General features: G+C 47.8%; 2 protein-coding genes across 4 annotated transcripts in view; one reads left to right on the top strand and one right to left on the bottom strand.

The window, feature by feature from the left end:
• The window catches only part of LOC105568579 (filamin-A), a 46858-nt gene extending 34831 nt beyond the window's left edge, over window positions 1-12027 (top strand). For both annotated transcript variants that reach the window (XM_012024371.1, XM_012024372.1), the window contains 26 exons: window positions 1118-1264; window positions 1345-1572; window positions 2069-2383; window positions 2542-2760; window positions 2878-3198; window positions 4827-5048; window positions 5150-5337; window positions 5488-5692; window positions 5757-5894; window positions 5972-6145; window positions 6228-6535; window positions 6614-6842; window positions 6920-7048; window positions 7132-7347; window positions 7461-7637; window positions 8015-8254; window positions 8332-8475; window positions 9305-9463; window positions 9546-9694; window positions 9791-9977; window positions 10049-10311; window positions 10390-10561; window positions 10639-10857; window positions 10938-11134; window positions 11321-11623; window positions 11836-12027. In XM_012024371.1, the coding sequence (XP_011879761.1) occupies window positions 1118-1264; window positions 1345-1572; window positions 2069-2383; window positions 2542-2760; window positions 2878-3198; window positions 4827-5048; window positions 5150-5337; window positions 5488-5692; window positions 5757-5894; window positions 5972-6145; window positions 6228-6535; window positions 6614-6842; window positions 6920-7048; window positions 7132-7347; window positions 7461-7637; window positions 8015-8254; window positions 8332-8475; window positions 9305-9463; window positions 9546-9694; window positions 9791-9977; window positions 10049-10311; window positions 10390-10561; window positions 10639-10857; window positions 10938-11134; window positions 11321-11623; window positions 11836-11904 (5318 nt within the window). In that variant the 3' untranslated portion in view covers window positions 11905-12027. The remainder of the gene's footprint in view (window positions 1-1117; window positions 1265-1344; window positions 1573-2068; window positions 2384-2541; window positions 2761-2877; window positions 3199-4826; window positions 5049-5149; window positions 5338-5487; window positions 5693-5756; window positions 5895-5971; window positions 6146-6227; window positions 6536-6613; window positions 6843-6919; window positions 7049-7131; window positions 7348-7460; window positions 7638-8014; window positions 8255-8331; window positions 8476-9304; window positions 9464-9545; window positions 9695-9790; window positions 9978-10048; window positions 10312-10389; window positions 10562-10638; window positions 10858-10937; window positions 11135-11320; window positions 11624-11835) is intronic.
• An 82-nt stretch (window positions 12028-12109) lies between these two features.
• LOC105568580 (ribosome biogenesis protein BMS1 homolog) lies at window positions 12110-16339 on the bottom strand. 2 transcript variants are annotated; one of them, XM_012024373.1, is made up of 3 exons: window positions 16181-16339; window positions 15136-16032; window positions 12110-14995 (listed from the first exon to the last, which is right to left on the bottom strand). In XM_012024373.1, exons 2-3 carry the CDS (start codon window positions 15993-15995, stop codon window positions 12127-12129), a joined length of 3729 nt encoding a protein of 1242 aa, XP_011879763.1. In that variant the 5' UTR covers window positions 15996-16032; window positions 16181-16339; the 3' UTR covers window positions 12110-12126. The 2 variants fall into 2 exon arrangements, with proteins under 2 accessions (XP_011879763.1, XP_011879764.1); XM_012024374.1 differs by having other exon boundaries at window positions 16244-16319.
• Between the last annotated feature and the right edge of the window lie 343 nt (window positions 16340-16682).

The following is a 16682-nucleotide window of genomic DNA, read 5'->3' as shown; positions in this document are numbered from 1 at the left end:
TTTTTCAAACGTGCTGATTGGCTGCTGAATAGAAAATTTCTAGATGTTCGAGAGTTTCACTAGCCTGCGGCCAATCAACGCGTTTGAAAAACTTGTCGTACGACAAATGTAATATCAGGCTAAGACGCAAGTCGATGTCGGAGGTCAACGCGCAAAAAATTGTAGACATATGTCGCCTTGCGATGCGATGAGTGCGACATCCCAAGTAGAACAAGTTTAATCACAAAAACGTCAATGTAACATTAAAATGATGAAGTTTACGTTATAAAATGATCGACTTCAAGATTTGCCTCGCAATGACTGATTCATGACATGCTGTTTTATGATATTCGTGATGTGTGTAATAATATATTACAAACTACACGATCGGTCATATATTATGTTTATTTTATATTACTTCAATTTATTTTTAATGTACAATATTTAATTAACTTTGCTTTGTAAAACAAGATCATTTTTACAACATTTTGATGTCCTAATGATGTCACAAATAGGTGCTTGGGCTATTTTAATCTCACCATGATGCATAAAACAATGAAAGTGGTAATTATATATCGCCAGTAATTTGAAACCAAATTTCATAAGATTAAACAACCTACACTGGCCAATGTTTTTATTCAAGAACCGATTACAACGTTTCGGCCCCGGATTTCGGCCCTTTTCAAGTGATCTGAAATCGCAAATTGCAAATTATACAACAATGCTGAAGGCCTATCGCAAATCAACTATAAATTCATACCCGAGTAGTAATTACTGTGTCGTTAGTCCATTCTTTTGATCATAAAAAAATGATGTCATCTTGATATTTTCATGACTAATATGTTCTACTTGGGATACGTCTACGACAATCTTTCTGCTCAGGCCCCTCGCTCTAATTAGTCTAATTTATTGCGCTAGTTCACCAGTGCAGCAATAGAAAACGAGCCTCGAGCGCGGAATAATTATCTGGCGGGAAATACGAACGCGGGAGGTCGCGCGTAAGGCTCGATTAGGAGTCTATGTAAAATATAGTTTCGATCGGTATTATCTCGGTAGGAATTTCGGTAACTCCCTTATTATCGAGTATCAAACTTGCGTCAAACTTGTATTAATCGCACGCCGATTGCTTGATTATCAGGATCACCTTGGCGAGTCGGCATCATGCCCGCGCCGAAGATGTCGGTGATCGGCGACTCCATCAGGCTGGTCCCCGCTGGCAGTCCCGCCCTCTTCGAGCTGTCCGCGCTGGGTTTCAGCAGCAGCGAGATCGACGTTCAGATCATAAGTGAGTGTCACCCTGTCGATCGCCTCGTAGAAGCGGCGCCCGCGAGCACAGGCGTCCTGACGCGTCTGCTAAAATTGCAGCGCCTTCGAAGAGGCACATACCCGCGCGAATCGACGAGGAGCCCGGGCGTTCCGGCGAGTTCCGCGTCGAGTTCACGCCGACCGAAGTGGGCAGCCACCTCGTGGAGGTCAGCATCGCGGGACAGAAGCTACCGGCGGGACCGCTCGTCGCCAAGGTGTACAACAGCAGCCTGATCCAAGTTACTGACGTGCCTAGCGCCGTGGTCGGACACGCCTGTCAATTCAGAGGTGAGCCGTCGACCGTGTCTCACCCGTCGACATATAGAATGGAGCGTTACGCGCGACGTGCCAGCACACGCTCTCAAGCGAGAGCGAAATCCAGTAGTACGAGGTCTGCCCGGAAAGTATCCGACCTTGTGCTGCAGCAGAAGGAAGAGCTAGATCTGATGAATGGCGAAGACTCTCTAATGTATTAAAAGATAGTAACGTGTCAAAAGACTGCCCTACGTTAGAGAGAAAGAGAGAGAGAGACAGGCGTATTGACTGATCTCTTTCGCAAGGTCTCGGTTTTATGCAGTTTCTGGTTTTTGTGCTTAAACGCTTTTTCTGGACCAGAATGAACGTTTAAGCACAGAAACCAGAAACTGCATAAAACCGAGACCTTGCGAAAGAGATCAGTCGATGTCCTACTGTGTCTCTCTCTAACGCTCAGTCCAATCTATATATCGATGGTCCTACCGTTTCGAGTCTGCGAATGTGTCGTTGAAACGTGTCGTGTTCGCAGTGGATGCCAGCGCTGCTGGAGAAGGTCAATTGGAGATCTCCATAAACGAGGGAGAGGTGCCGAATCACGTTCAGGTGGTTGGCGGTGGCCGTTGCCTCGTTTCCTTCACCCCCGAGGTCGCCAAGCCGCATTACATCGACATCAAGTTCAACGGAGAAGCTGTACGCGGATGCCCTTTCGTCTGCAACGTGTCGGACACGAGTAGAGTCACGTTGAGCTTGAATCATCTGGAACTGATCCCGGTCGAGCTGCCCGCCAGCTTTCACATGGGAGTCGACGGAAGCGGCAGCGCCGAGTTAGCGGTTTACGTAAGGGGTAAGTTGTTCAGCGCGATAGAAACCGAGAACGTTATTTCTTTTGATGCGATACACCTCGAGATTTCTAGAAGACGGTATATCCGTACGCTTGTAATAACGCCGTCGGATAATCAACAACAATTTGCTGGATAATCACCCGGAACGATTGCCTCTTAGGACCGAACAGTGAGTTGCCGGTTAAAGTCACTGGTAACGTAAGCAGCGGCTTCACCGCGGAGTTCGTACCGAAGGAAGTGGGAGTGCATTCGATTAGCGTAGAGTACAACGGCTATCCCGTGAACGGCACGCCGTTTTTGGCCAAGGCGTTCAACGCGGACAAGGTGCTAATCGGGCCTGTAGCCAGAGGCAGTGTCGGTCAACCAACCCACTTTACTGGTACGTGTAACAGCATTGTGAATTGAATAAGTTGACTCGATTGCCAAGGTACGACAAACGTTTCTAACGCGCCCTACATCGAATCGGAGAATTCAATTGTTATTTCTTGCCGACCAGTCGATGCGAGCCAAGCTGGCGAGGGAAATCTGGAGATCACGATATCGGCACGCGGCCAGAACATACCGACCCAAGTGACGCCGCAAGGAAACGCGCGGTTCTCGGTCAGTTTCGTGCCGTTCGAGGCGTGCGAGCACGTCATCAACATTGCCTTCAATAAGAAAACGGTGCCCGGCTGTCCTATAGTGACGCGGGTGGGTGGCGACAGCCACGTAACTGTGAGTGGGCAGGCGTTGAGCAGCGCTGGATTGGGACGGCAAAGCTATCTGACCGTCAGTAACGTTGCCGGTAGCTTGGAGGATTTAGAAGTTAACGTTGAAGGTAATTGTCGCTGCATGAAATGATCCGTTGCACAGTTTGCACGAGTCACGAATTAATTCTCTTGTTAGCATGTATGTTTGCTTCACTCGAGAGATCGTAAATTAATTATCTCGGCAGTGTTCCGTGTGGATAAGATTTCTTTATTTTTACATATGCGCGATCGGACGCTTTCTCGCGAAATTACGTTTCTACCGAGGAACATTATACACTTTGTGACACATGTATGTTAATGCACACAACTTACGCGCACATGCACACGCCAGAGCTTGATATCTTAACTTTTTTCATCAAAGACGCAAGAAAACGTCCAATTTATTCAGTGAAGAGATACAGATACAAGTTACATTTCTTGAAGTCCTCCCGATTTTAAATATAGATACTAGATCCACTCATTATTTTTCCGGGGAAAGATACAGTTGGCGTCTGTATTAGTATCTTTAAAACAAAAAAGATACCAAGCTCTGGCACCCGCGTATGTACATATGACGTCGCCAAAGAAAAATGCACAGAAGCATCCATGTATTAATTCACCTTGTACTTAATACCAGAGAGATTTCCTGTTTTGTTTTTAATGTCACGAACGTCGGCGTAATTGTCGTGGAGACTTGTACAAAATTGTTCATCTGTGTCATCGTTAATCTGTAGCTTGAGAGCAATTCTCTCTCTCTCTGTTGCAGGTCGGCCAGCTTTCAGACTACGACATTACTAGACCTCTCAGAAACTAATTCTCCCTCTTATCTTAATTTCTGGATTAACGGCACACGGTGGTGGGTTCCTAACTCAAGTTTTCCGAAAAGTCTTGCATAAGGGTAGCCTAAAAATATTATCACTCTACTCACACGTTTCTTCTCTACCTGTTGGTTACCACTCGCGAGTATTGCGAGCGCTTAATTTGGGTTTCACTGATCGGTGGGAGAGCTACGGAAGTCTTGTCTAATTTACTTCGTAATCGCCCACTTTTCTTGCGTGCTCGCGAGGTGTATTTGACTTGTGTCAAAGCCATGCTCATGGTGCTATATATTTTACTTTAAGTTGTATATAATCGTTGAGCGTTCCAATGCAAAGGTACATGCCTCTCAAACTGAGACTCCAATACGCAACGCCTTAATAACAAGTGCCAATATCTCTTCTCTATCCGTAACTAGCATACATTTTTACATTATCACGTGCAATCTCACGAATGAACGAAGCTGTTATAATATATATATTTTATTCTATCTGATAACACTTAGTGCGTAATTTTTTTTAACGCGTCTTCGTTCTGCCGCGGTTGCTCTGCTCAGCCAAGCATGCTGGAAGCGTATTAGAGGATAATCTTTACATTAGTTCCCCCAAGCGCGGTTCGAAGCTGAAGCGAACTAGACGTGTAACGTGTACGAGGACGAGAGATGTTACGGCTTTCTCCCATTAGTCGCAGTAACAATTTATTTATCGTAGCCACTTCTCACGGGTAGTCCGCTTTCTTTAACGTTGCTTGTTGCGAGTTTACGTCATGTGTAACATTGGCGAGAGCGATCGGACTTGCGCGAGCCTCTTCGCTGGCCGTTCCGGTGACCCTCGGCGATCCACCCCAAGTAGATGGCTGACTCTTAAATGATATTAAACGACTAACCCGCCGGACTTGATAGGGCCCAATGGACAGGCCGTACCCGCTCAGGTCACTGACAACAAAGACACGACGTGCAGCGTGGCGTTCACACCGAGAGTCGTCGGCGAGCACCGGATATCGGTCAACTATCGTAACGTCCCCGTGGTCGGCAGTCCGTTCAGCTGCAAGGTGTACGATGTCACCGCGATAAAAGTGAAGGATGCGAAACGCGGTGTCATCGGCATGTCCGTAATTTTCTTAGGTACGGTAACTTATTGCGCGGTTGCGCTTGAGGGAGACGAGTGTTTGTGTGTGCGCGCGCGCACGCGAATTCACCTGGTGAATCTCGTTCGCTAATTCCAGTCGAGACTAGTCAGGCGGGACCAGGTAATCTGGAGGTCACTGTAAACGGCGGACGTGTGCCGACGTCGGCACAGGCCCAGGGTCCACACACGTACGCGATCTCGTTCACGCCCCGGGAGCCGATCGCGCACACCGTGGACTTGCGTTTCAACGGGGAGGACGTGCCCGGCAGCCCGTTCACCTGTCAGGTATCCCGTTTCTCGTTCTACGTGTCATGAGCGCGTAAAAGAGTATTCTGTTGTTTAAACTTGTAATTATCTCGGTAATTTTATGTACGTTATATAACGTAAGGTGATCTAGATTTTATTCAACGCTGTTCTATCGAACAAACTATCCAGGTCATTGATACGGCGAAAGTGTTGGTAACCGAAGTGCTCGAGAAAGTATCTGTGAATCGTGTCGCGACCTTCACAATAGAAGCCGACACGTCTCTCGGTACGCCCGTCGTCGAGGTGCTCTCTCCCACCAGGGAGAGTTTGTCTGTACACGTTAAGCAGAACAGTCACGGCACCTACACCGCTGGATTTACCCCGAAGGATGTTGGTGCGTAAATTAAGTGAGAATCTATTGTGAAATTGTGTATTTAAATCAATTATTCGCGATACAGGCGATCACAGCGTCGAAGTGAAGCTCAGCGGATCGCACGTGGAAGGCAGCCCGTTTCTCGTCAAAGCTTACAACGCTGATAAAGTCAAGGTGACGGATATAAACAGCGGAGTCGTTGGAAAACCGATATTCTTCAGCAGTAAGATCAGTTTCTTCAATTCTCTTGGTAATGCGACGAACCAACGTTAAGCAAAATACGAAACAACTTGATTCTAGTCAATGCCAGTCAAGCCGGGGCTGGAAATCTGGAAATCATAGTCGCGGTGAACGGCAAGAACGTCCCGAATTATGTGCAAAGCGAGGGCAACGCGAAGTTCAGAGTCAACTTTAAGCCGCAAGAAGCCGCTGTACATAGTCTCAGTGTTCGTTTCAATGGCGAGCCAGTTCCGGGTAAGAATGGAATTCATATGATTATATTTTATTGATCGTACGTTCCGTTTATTTGATATTAACGTCCCATCTAAATTTCCAGGTTCACCGTTCAGCTGCAAGGTGACGGGTGCGGGTCAAGCGACAATTTCCGGTCATAATCTGAAAATGGGCGCTGTGAAGCGGTTGATGCCCTTCACCGTGGATCCCCAGGCTCCGTCCACGAACTGTGACGTTATCGCGATGCCACCATCGGGCACCGCTCTGCCTATCACCATCGAGCCCATCGACGGCAAGTACAACGTGAGCTTCGTGCCCACGGAAGTCGGTAGACACAACATCAGCGTCCTGGTGGACGGAGAATCGATAAAGGGCTCTCCGTTCGCTTGCAATATTTATGACGTGACTAAGGTAAGTTCCGAATTGCGTGACTACGATCTGTTAAATGTTTTCGCAACGTTAAGCTCAACGCTGCCGTAATGATCGCAGGTGCACGTGTCCGGCCTCACGGAGGCGTTGCTTGGCCAGGCGACTACGTTTACCGTTGATGCCGCGGAAGCCGGCGAGGGAACCCTTGAACTGGTGGTGAGCACGGAGAACAACACCGTCAAAGCCGAGGTAGTGGCTTGCGCGCGTGGTCTTTACGACGTCACATTTGTGCCACAAACAACGAGTACACATTATGTTAATATTAGCTTCAACGACGACAATGTACCAGGTTTGCGCCAACAGTTTTACCGACAAACTATAAAAACTGATTTTGAACAGACTCATTATCTTTTTCTTTTTTATTAGGAAGTCCATTTAAGTGCCCCGTCGTTAGTGGCATGTTACACGGTCCATCAATGGTTCGAGTTGGTAATACGGCATACATAGATCTGGATATGTCTGATTTGAACGGTCCTGTAGCTGCGGAAGTGACCGGTAAATTATTTGCAATTATTGAATTGCGAGAATCTTTTAATTATTTACAATATGTTTTACAACTTTCGCTTTTTTATATTTAGGTCCAGATGGAATAATTATTCCGTGCACGTTAACCAAATTATCATCCAGTTTATATCGCGTGGAAGTTCGAACGCGACAAGTGGGAACGTACAGTATAATATTCAACGACGGACACAAGATGGTCAGTTCGCAGACGCTCCAAGCTTTCGACCCCAGCAAGGTTTCCGTCAAGGAAATAGCGGACGTGGTCTGTCATCGTCCGGGAACTATTTTAGGTAATTATTTTAACGTTTAAGCTCAATAGTAGGTCTAGCAAGTATTGATTTAGTAAGATGTAAGTTATTTCTGGAACAAAAAATACGAATATCACTTTATCTCTTCCTCGCAGTTGTTGCATCGAAGGAAGCTGGTCCTGGTAAGTTATCCGTCAACGTGCGCGCCGGTGGTGCGGATGTGGACAGCCTGGTGAGAGAAAGGGAAACCGGTGTCTATGAGATCATGTTCCACCCCACGCGAATCGCGCCTCATAGAGTTCACATAAAATACAACGATGTCCATATTCCCGGTATATTGCATCTTTATGTTTTTCTAACAAAATTATCGTCGTTGTGCTAAAGTTTATCAGCATGAAAACTTTCATTATAAACTGTCGGAGATTATCTTTACTCCTATTTATAAATCTCATATATGTTCTAATTTAGCTATATTTTCAGAGCTTGGTATCTTGACGATTTTCATCAAAGATACAGATACAAGTAACATTTTTTAAATTCCTTCGATGTAGATATAGATGCAAGATGCACTGAATTATTTTCCGAAGAAAGATACAGATACTATCTATCTGTATCTATAACTATATCTTAAAAAAAAAAAGATATCAAGCTCTGCTTACTTTTTAATACTTGACGTATTTTCGTTCGGATTAATAATATTAATTCGCAGGGAGTCCGTTGGATGTGACGGTACGTGGCCCTACGGGAGGACGGGAAGTGACGGCGACGGGATTAGGCCTGTATCAGTCGTGCGTTGGGAAAGTGACATCCTTCACGATCGAGACTCTCGGTCGTCCTGGCAAGGAGTTCGACGTCGTCATAAGCGGCCCGCAGGGTAACGCCGTACCCGTGCGTTGCTATCAGCATCGCGACGGCAATCTGCTTGCCGAGTTCACGACGAATAGCGTCGGTAAGATCAGAGAGGATTGTGACATATGGAATGTTTATGAGAGAAAGAGAAATTGAATTGTTGTTGAATGATCTCAGGCACATACAAAATTGACGTGCTGCACGGAGCGAAGCCGGTATTGAGCTCGCCGTTCTTGTGTCAAGCCTTCGACGCCGCTAAGGTGAAGCTTCAGGAACTAGGTCCCATGACGATTTCTGTTCACGACCACATTGCATTCAAACGTAAGTGATGGTTACAACGCGCGACCGATATAATAGTGAAGGGGATTAATCGTACGTAAATGGGCGTGGGGAAACATTTTTGGCAACTATAACGATTTCGCTGCGGCAACTTACGAATTAACAGTGTCGTCATTCTTCTCTTTATTTATATATTATTAACAAATTTAACATAAAACTTGACAAAATTACGAAGGCACCATCGATTTTACCATGAATTTTATTCAATTTTATTCAACACTTATCATTTTACAAGATAGTTAATGTAAATTTTGAAGCATGTATTCGTTATATTTCCCGAAAATACCTTTCGCGTATCGCATGCTACAATTCGTTTATCAATTTTCCTTTTCCTTAGCGTGCGAACAAGATCGTTTTCACGCATGAAGAAAGTATCGGCGTGACCCAAATTGGAGCGATACGATCGGAATCAAGCTATCGCAATACGGAGAAAAGAGTCGTGTTAACTGCTAAGTAATCGTCTTGATTGAAACGTGAACGTTATAATATCGTGCTTACTCGAGACGTAAGTGTATCCCGGCGCGCTTATGTAAATGTTGCCGTGCACGCATAGGCGGGAGAAAGTGGCAGGCGTTTTCTAGCGCGCCGCAACTATGCAGCTACGTTTCAAGGCCGCGTCTGGGATTTAATCGTAGCAGATAGCTCAAACAGACTACTTTCAAATAGCTTTGCGTTTCGCGTATAATGAACAGTCACGGTACACATCGCGCGCGGAGCGACACCGATTGAAGAGCGCGGCCGCTCGTTCGGCGACAACGAGCGGACAAGAATCGCGGACGAACGTTTACGCAATTTCGTTGGATGATTACAGTGATGAAAGCCGACGCTGGCACGGCCGACCTGGACGTGACGGCGACGAGCCCGTCGGGCCAGGAGATCCCGCTGCAGGTCACTCCGCTTAACGACGGCGCCGAGATGATTGAGTTCTCGCCCAGCGTGCCCGGCACCTACATGATCAACGTCACTTACGGTAATTACGTTTGGCGAGTTTAAATATTGAAAGAGAAATCTCTTTGTATTTCCTATATTTTATTCGTAATCGCTGGCGATAGGCGGATGCTCCGTGCCTGGAACTCCAGTGGTATGCACCGTCGACGCGGTCGGGCAGGCTCGCGCGAAAGGCGAGGGATTGCTGAGCGGTCATGTGGGCAAACCGGCACACTTTATCGTCACCGGCACGAGAAGTCCGCCGGCAGTGCAGGTATTTGCGTGCGACGTAGCGCGGAAGTTGCCTCGTCGAGTTACGCGTAGGTTGTACACGGGTGATTCTCTTCTAATCGAACCGCGCGCGTCGCAGGTGGACGGACCGGACAGTGTTTCCAAGGCGACCATCGAAGCTGGCGCTAATCCCGGCACATGGAACGTGTCTTACGTACCGAGCGAAGTCGGAGTGTTCGACGTGAGGGTCGTCTCTGCCGGGCAGCAACTGCCGGGATCTCCGTGGCATCCGAAGATCATTGACACGCGAAATCTTCGCGTTATCGGTGAATTGAAACGAACATTTAATCACCTCACGATATTTCTATTGAACTTACGCATTCGTGACCGATTGCAGGTGGCTGGTCCGCTGTGTGCGACGAGATCGGCCGCTTGAAGTTGCATCCGTCGAACAAGATCAGCTTCGACACCGCGGACGCCGGGCCCGGCGAGATCAACGGAATTGTCGGCGATCTTCCTCTCTCCTTCGAGATGACGTCTAGCAACAGGCTGAAGCTCGTACCGCCGCAGATGAGCAGCGGCGAACATCGCCTGGAGATACTGTTCAACGGTACACCGTTTCCCGGCGCGCCGAAGCTCGCACTCGTGCAGGATTTGGAGGTTTCTCGTCAATCGGAGATCAATTGAATTTTAAACGCGACATACTTTGCTGCAATTATTATTGTTAATTTTTTTTAGCCACCGGTGCAAGACACGAGCCGAGTGCTACTGAAGGGACGGGGATTAACGTCGGCCAAGTGCGGCGAGGAAGTCAGTTTTACCATAGATGGTTCTCAAGCCGGTAACGGAACCCCGAAAGTACAATTGTTTTCACCTACCAGCGAACTTAACGTCATGCTACAACATTTGGGTAAGAGAAAGAAAGATAAAGGAAGCTACAAACGGAAATAAAAAAGGCGACTCTAAAATGTTCGTTGAATGAAACAGGCGACAGCGTTTATCGGGCAAGCTATATACCGCTAACGCCGGATCCACTCTTGATGACCGTGTCGTGGAATGGAAGGCAATTGAAGGGCTGCCCGCTGCAAATCAACGTTACGAGCGCGGCCGACGCGTCCAGAGTGATCTGTTCCGGAGACGGATTGAAGCACGGTGTTGTCGGGCAAGAGATCAGAAGTTTCATCGATACCAGAAGAGCTGGACCGGGTAAAGAACCGTTTCGCGCTTATGACAAACATGTATTACTTCTGACATCTTTTTTTTTCTATCGAAGACCTATTTCGCAGGTGAGTTAACGGCGCATTGCGTCGGACCGCACAAAGTAGCATACTGCGAGCTGTACGACCACGGCGATGCCACGTTCACGTTGAACGTGAAGCCTCAGGAGGCGGGACGACACGCACTAACGATCAAATATGCTGGAGAACACGTTCCTGGTTCTCCGTTTACGTTACGCGTTTCCGGAGCCCCAGACGCTTCAAAGGTATCTCACTGAAATATTGCAGTTCGCTGACAAGAATCTTAGTATCTTCAAAGCATCGAAGTTTTCCCAAGTTAAAAAATTTAGTACTTGGTAAACTTGATATATTTCAGTGAATAAACTTTGTACAGAGATATTTATCGAAATTAAGTTTTAATGATATTAACTGACACGCCCGGAACACATTAGGTTCGCGTCTACGGGCCGGGAATCGAGCACGGCGTGCTGGCGACTTTCCAGTCGCGATTTATCTGCGACACGCGGGGCGCCGGCGCCGGTCAACTTACGGTGAGAGTACGCGGACCTAAGGGAGCGTTCAGGGTGGAGATGCAACGAGAGACTCAAAAAGACCGAATCATTCTCTGTCGGTACGATCCAACGGAACCCGGGGACTATAGAGTGGAGGTTCGCTGGGCAGGTGTCTTGGTGCCAGGTTCTCCGTTCCCCGTTAAAATCGTCGACACGCAAGATGAATTACTAATGCTCACACAGGTAAGAGCTGCGTACAATTCTTCTGAATTTATATACCAAAATTATGGAGAGAACTTTATTGTATGCACGATCATTTCAACAAGCTACATAATCATATGTAAAATCACATGTATATATTATTGAGTTATTTAAATGTTCGCATAATTACATCGCATTAATAATGTACAAGTGGTATTAAAATGGTTGCCGTGTATAAATGTATACAATTTCAGGGCGGAGATAATTATTCGACAGGCCATCATACTATCACATCGTGGCGTGGATCGCAAGCTATATTGTAGAAACGTCACGACTCTAACATTGTTATTGTATTTTGTATGGACTAATATATTCGATAATATATGGTAATTATTGTAACTTATGTGCAAACGTTTCCAATAAACTCAACATTCCGGTTAAGCATACATACTTATCTTCAACTTTTCAGGCTATACATTTGTATGTGAAAAAATATGTACAGTTTCTCATTTTTGAGATAATTTATATTCCATCTAGCTGAAGCATCACCGATTCTTTTTCTTTTCCAGTTTACTGAGGTCCCTAAAGACTTCCTTCTTCACCTGCTTTTGCTTCGTCATCTTCTTGGCCTCCTCTTCGGCGACTCTCGCCTGATACGCCGTTATCCTCTTCGTCATTGCCTCCTTCGTCTGTTTCTGCTTTTGCGCGTAATTCGTTCTGATCATCTTCATTATACGCGCGATTTTCTCTTCTTGTGGCTCGCGCACCACGGCGACTCTGCCTTGCTTGAACTTGGGCTTGCGCAAGTGCGGTATGGACTCGAGTTTAGGCTTGTCTCTGTACGGGAGATTCTTCTGTAACTTGCGTGGGATGAACAGCGGCTTGAATACCTTGACGTCTCGTACAACCGGCGTGTACATCGAGTCTTTGTTAGGTTCAGCGTGAAGGTTCCTTTCTCGTTTTAACTGGCCTGTCGTCTTCATGCCGCGCCATCGAGCCTTCTCCGTGGGTGGCAACAGCAGCGATGTCACCGGGTTGTAGAAACGCGGCACGTCGACCTTGTACCACGTCCTACAAAACACTATGTCGCTCAGCATTATTTTATCTTCAAACGTGGCGCGGAAGCAACCTTCCGGCTTGGAAACAGCCTTCTTGATCTGACCGCGAATACCCGAGACCGTCTTGATTCGTGCACCTTCAAACTTGGCGACCTCGAGCGCGCTGTTGAACATGTCCTTGATGAAGGCGGTCTTGCGGTAGATCTTCATCGGCACGCCGGTGAGCTTGAGCTTCTTCACCACCTGCGTGCTCTTGTCCAGCTCCACGATCGCACCAGTGGCCGCGATGCGGAAACCCGGCTCTCTACTCGCAACGTCCTGCACCGCCAGAACTCCGGTTCCCTGCGGAGTGATCGGGCCCCAAAAGTGGCCCACGCACGCCACGTGCTCCGGCGTGTACTTGAGCATCCGGTGACGCAAATTGTCCTCCAGTTTGGAGTAAATCGGCAGCGATTGAAATCTACGCCAGCCTATGGAGAATATAAGCGGGTCGCGACTCTTCAGGATTCTCGGGTACCATCGGTGTTTCTTGACCCGTGTCTGCACGTAGCCGATGTTCTCCTCACCGTGCAACAGACCGCCGATGATTATCGGATACGTCGGGTCGAAATGCGTTATCAGCTCGCACGGCACCGTCTCGATTTCCACGCGCACGTACATGCCAGGACGGAAGCCCTCCAATTGGACCCTGACATCGTCGTTCAGCCCTTCGAACTCCGACTTGTTAATACCCGCCTGTCTCTCCACTTCGGCCTTCAGTTCGTCGTAGTACGTTTTTGTCTCCGTGTTGTCATACTCCGCGTTGAATTGCTCTTTCAACCTCTTTTTCTTCTCCAAGAGCTTCTTCTTCTCCTCCACCTCGTCTGTCGACAACTCCGTGGGAGCCGCGTCCTCTGCTTTATGCTTCTCTCCGGTCTCCAGGTCCTCGAAGTCGCCGTATAGATCCTCGTCGTCCAACTTCAAAAGCTCCTCGGCATCCTCCGATTCCTTCCACTTGCCCGTCACGAAACGGTTGAGCAGCAACGCCTTGTTGTCCTCATCCAGCCAATCGCGCGCGCTCTCCGCCGTGAAGAAGACAGACTCCTCCTGATCCTGCAGTTCCCGCTCGTGTATCTTCTGCTTCTGCTGCTCTTGTACCACGCGGAATATTCCACCGATATCATCGCCGGGCTTCTCGTCTTCCTTGTCTTTCTCTTCCATCATGTCACTCTTGCCGAATACTCCGTAAACTGTCTTCAACCAATTCTTGCTGCTTTGCTGGCGATTCACAAAGGCTTCCCTCGCTTTCTCAGTTAAATTCCTCTTCCACTTGAATTCATCCGCGACTTCCTCCTCGCTCTCATCCATCTTGTCGTTTTCTTTATCTCCTTCTTGCTCTTCTTCTTCTTCGTCTTCTTGCGCGGACGCATTGTCTTCGAAATCGCTGATCCGATCCACATCGTCCATCTCTAATCCCACACGCGAGTCTTCGTCGCTGAGCTCGTCGAAGCTTTCGTCGTCGACGTCCCGCTTCACGTTTCTCTTTGTCGCCTCTAGAAAATTCAGTGCTTCCGAAATTCTATTTTTTATCATTTTGTCTGATTCTTTACTCAAGGAATGATACACTCCTGCATTTTCTTGAGGAATATCCTTCCTGTCATTCGTAAATTTTGATTCATCGAGATCTACGTCATCATTTTCGATAGCCGAATTAATCGAATCCCTCTTCCTTTTCCTTTGTACTTTGCCATCCTCGGTGCTTTTCCTCTTAACGCCCTTTCCATCAGATTTTTCCGAGGGCTCCTCGTCGCTCGATTCACTTTCATCGTCATTTTCATCCATTTTGTAGTCATTACCGTCATCACTGTCATCTTCGTCATCTTCTTCTTCATGTTTCATCAAACTATCATCCTTGTCCAAAGTATTTTCTGAGCCCGCTTCGTCTTTAAATACAACTTTTCGTCGAACTCTCCCATTCTCTGTCACCAACTCGCCCGTGTAAGGAGCCATACTTTCGTTCACGTCCTCCGACTTGATCGGCGCGGCGTCGCTGAACAATTTCAGCTCGCTGTGCCGCAGTTTCTGGTCCAGCGTCTCCTGCGTATCCATTAAAGCACCTGCCAAGCCCGTATCCTCTTCTTTGTAGGAATGACTGCCGCCCAACTCCACGTAAACGGCGTCTTTGTCATAAACTATGCCACCGACGCCGGAGAACGGCGCATAAATCAGCCGTTCCTTCTCCACCAGGGCTCGCTTCTTAATCTGCTCCGGAAGCGGACAAGGATCCGGCAGAAAGTTGACATCCTTGAGCTTCATATCTCCGCAGCCGGGTATATGAACGGACGTCTCCTTGTTCAGAGGTATTCCTCTGACGTAGCTGGAAAAGAAAATTCAGCCACTTAAAAGGCACGATTAAGACTTCGATACGTGAGAAATTTCAATTAAATTTAAAATACGCCTCAAGTGCATACGATTCGAAGGTAGCTCAAGATCAATTCAACTGTCTCGCGTGCATACCCGTACAAGCTGATGGTTCTGTCGACTTTTGGATTCCTCCTGACCAAATCCGGCGGCGTCAAATCCTCCAGTCTATCGGCGAGTAAGTAGGAATGCGTCGTGCGCCAAGTTAACGGCCTGAATTTCATCACCGATATGAAACGGGCCAGATTCTTTATCTCCGTGCGGAGGTACTCCTCGTGCAGCAATCCGGAGAGGTAGAACAACTTGGCGCCGGCGTACACCTCCGTCCAGAAGCGATGCTTCAACATCTTCTTCACCTTGCGCATCTGCCGGGCGTTCTTTATCAGGTCCAGGTGAGTGAGGACCCCCATGATCCTGGGCATACCGTGCACCTGGCATATATTGAGGAACTCGAACACCTCCATCTCGAATCCGAAGGAGGCGTCCACCAGCAGCAGCACCAGATCCGCCACCTTGGCGATGTCGATCATGCTGTTGACGTCGTTGTTGCATTCCATGAAGGTGATCCTCCGTTTCTTGCCCGACACGACGGTGACTGGGCCGAGCACGTTGGCCAACGGTTGCCTGACGTAGCTCTTGATCAAACATCGAATGACTAAAGACTTGCCCACTTTCGGCGGGCCCACCACTGCCACCAGGACCGGCGGTGGCTCCAGAGGCGTCCTGTCCACCAGCGGCACGTGCTGCTTCTTGGTCTCGATGTCCTGCTTCCGCCTGAACCTCCGCTCCGCCTTGATCGCGGAATGGAAGGTGAATGCCTTCGGATTCTTCTGCTTGTCCGACAGCTCCTGAACGTGCGCGTTCTTGGCCTTCTTCTTCTCCGCCTTACGGCCCGCATTGCGGTCCCTGTGGCCCTTGTGTTTCACTGCGCTTGTATCGTCCATCGCGGACGACATGCCGGCGCCTTTTTACTTTCTGCTGCGCTACCTCTCTCTAGGAATATCAATGAAAAAATAAAAGTACCGATTAGCCTGTGATGCACACGCATTGTCGTAATAATAACACACATATTAGTGTATACCACAACAGTTTCTAGCGTAAAATCACTGATACGTGTCTAGAATTTGTGTATTAAAATTACCAATTCATTCAGATGCAAACTTTCCTCGCGAAAAAGAAAGATTAATGAAATTTGAGATTATACCGATTATACGTATCGAACACGTGAGCGCACACCGGGTTTCGATCTTAGGTTATGTCACGCACACGTATGGATAGAGCACTGCGTTCAGCAACGCCACCCGAGTACCCACCGCTGGTCACCGCATTCATGCATGCAGCACGGAACACAACCAAAATTGGGCACTGCATTACCCGCTTGAAAAATGGGCGTAGCACGGATACGCACCAATTAAGTGGAGGCTCTATCGGCAGTGGTTGAAAATGGGTGTAGCGGAATAGTTCCAAAAACGAAAATGGGCGTAAGGCGCTGGAATCAGCCGAGCGAAAACGGTATCAAGTAAAACGCCGGCGTGGCCGCTCTCTGGTTTCTCTCTGCTGTAACTGTAACTTCGTTACAAGTAACGAGTTACTTCCCAAGTAACTCGTTACTTGTATTTTAAGGTAATGTAATTTAAGGGTGC

Source organism: Vollenhovia emeryi, unplaced genomic scaffold, assembly GCF_000949405.1.
Source record: "Vollenhovia emeryi isolate VEMERY1.0 unplaced genomic scaffold, V.emery_V1.0 DF939128.1, whole genome shotgun sequence".
In the NCBI taxonomy this organism is placed as follows: domain Eukaryota; kingdom Metazoa; phylum Arthropoda; class Insecta; order Hymenoptera; family Formicidae; genus Vollenhovia; species Vollenhovia emeryi.
This window is presented reverse-complemented; position numbering and strand designations above follow the sequence as displayed.

Excerpts from the sequence above, each read along its gene's own strand:
- LOC105568580 (XM_012024373.1), bottom strand. The coding sequence starts at position 15,995 with ATGTCGTCCGCGATGGACGATACAAGCGCAGTGAAACACAAGGGCCAC. Across the intron at positions 14,996-15,135 it reads AGAACCATCAGCTTGTACGG|CTACGTCAGAGGAATACCTC; the intron begins GTATGCACGCGA and ends TTTCTTTTCCAG.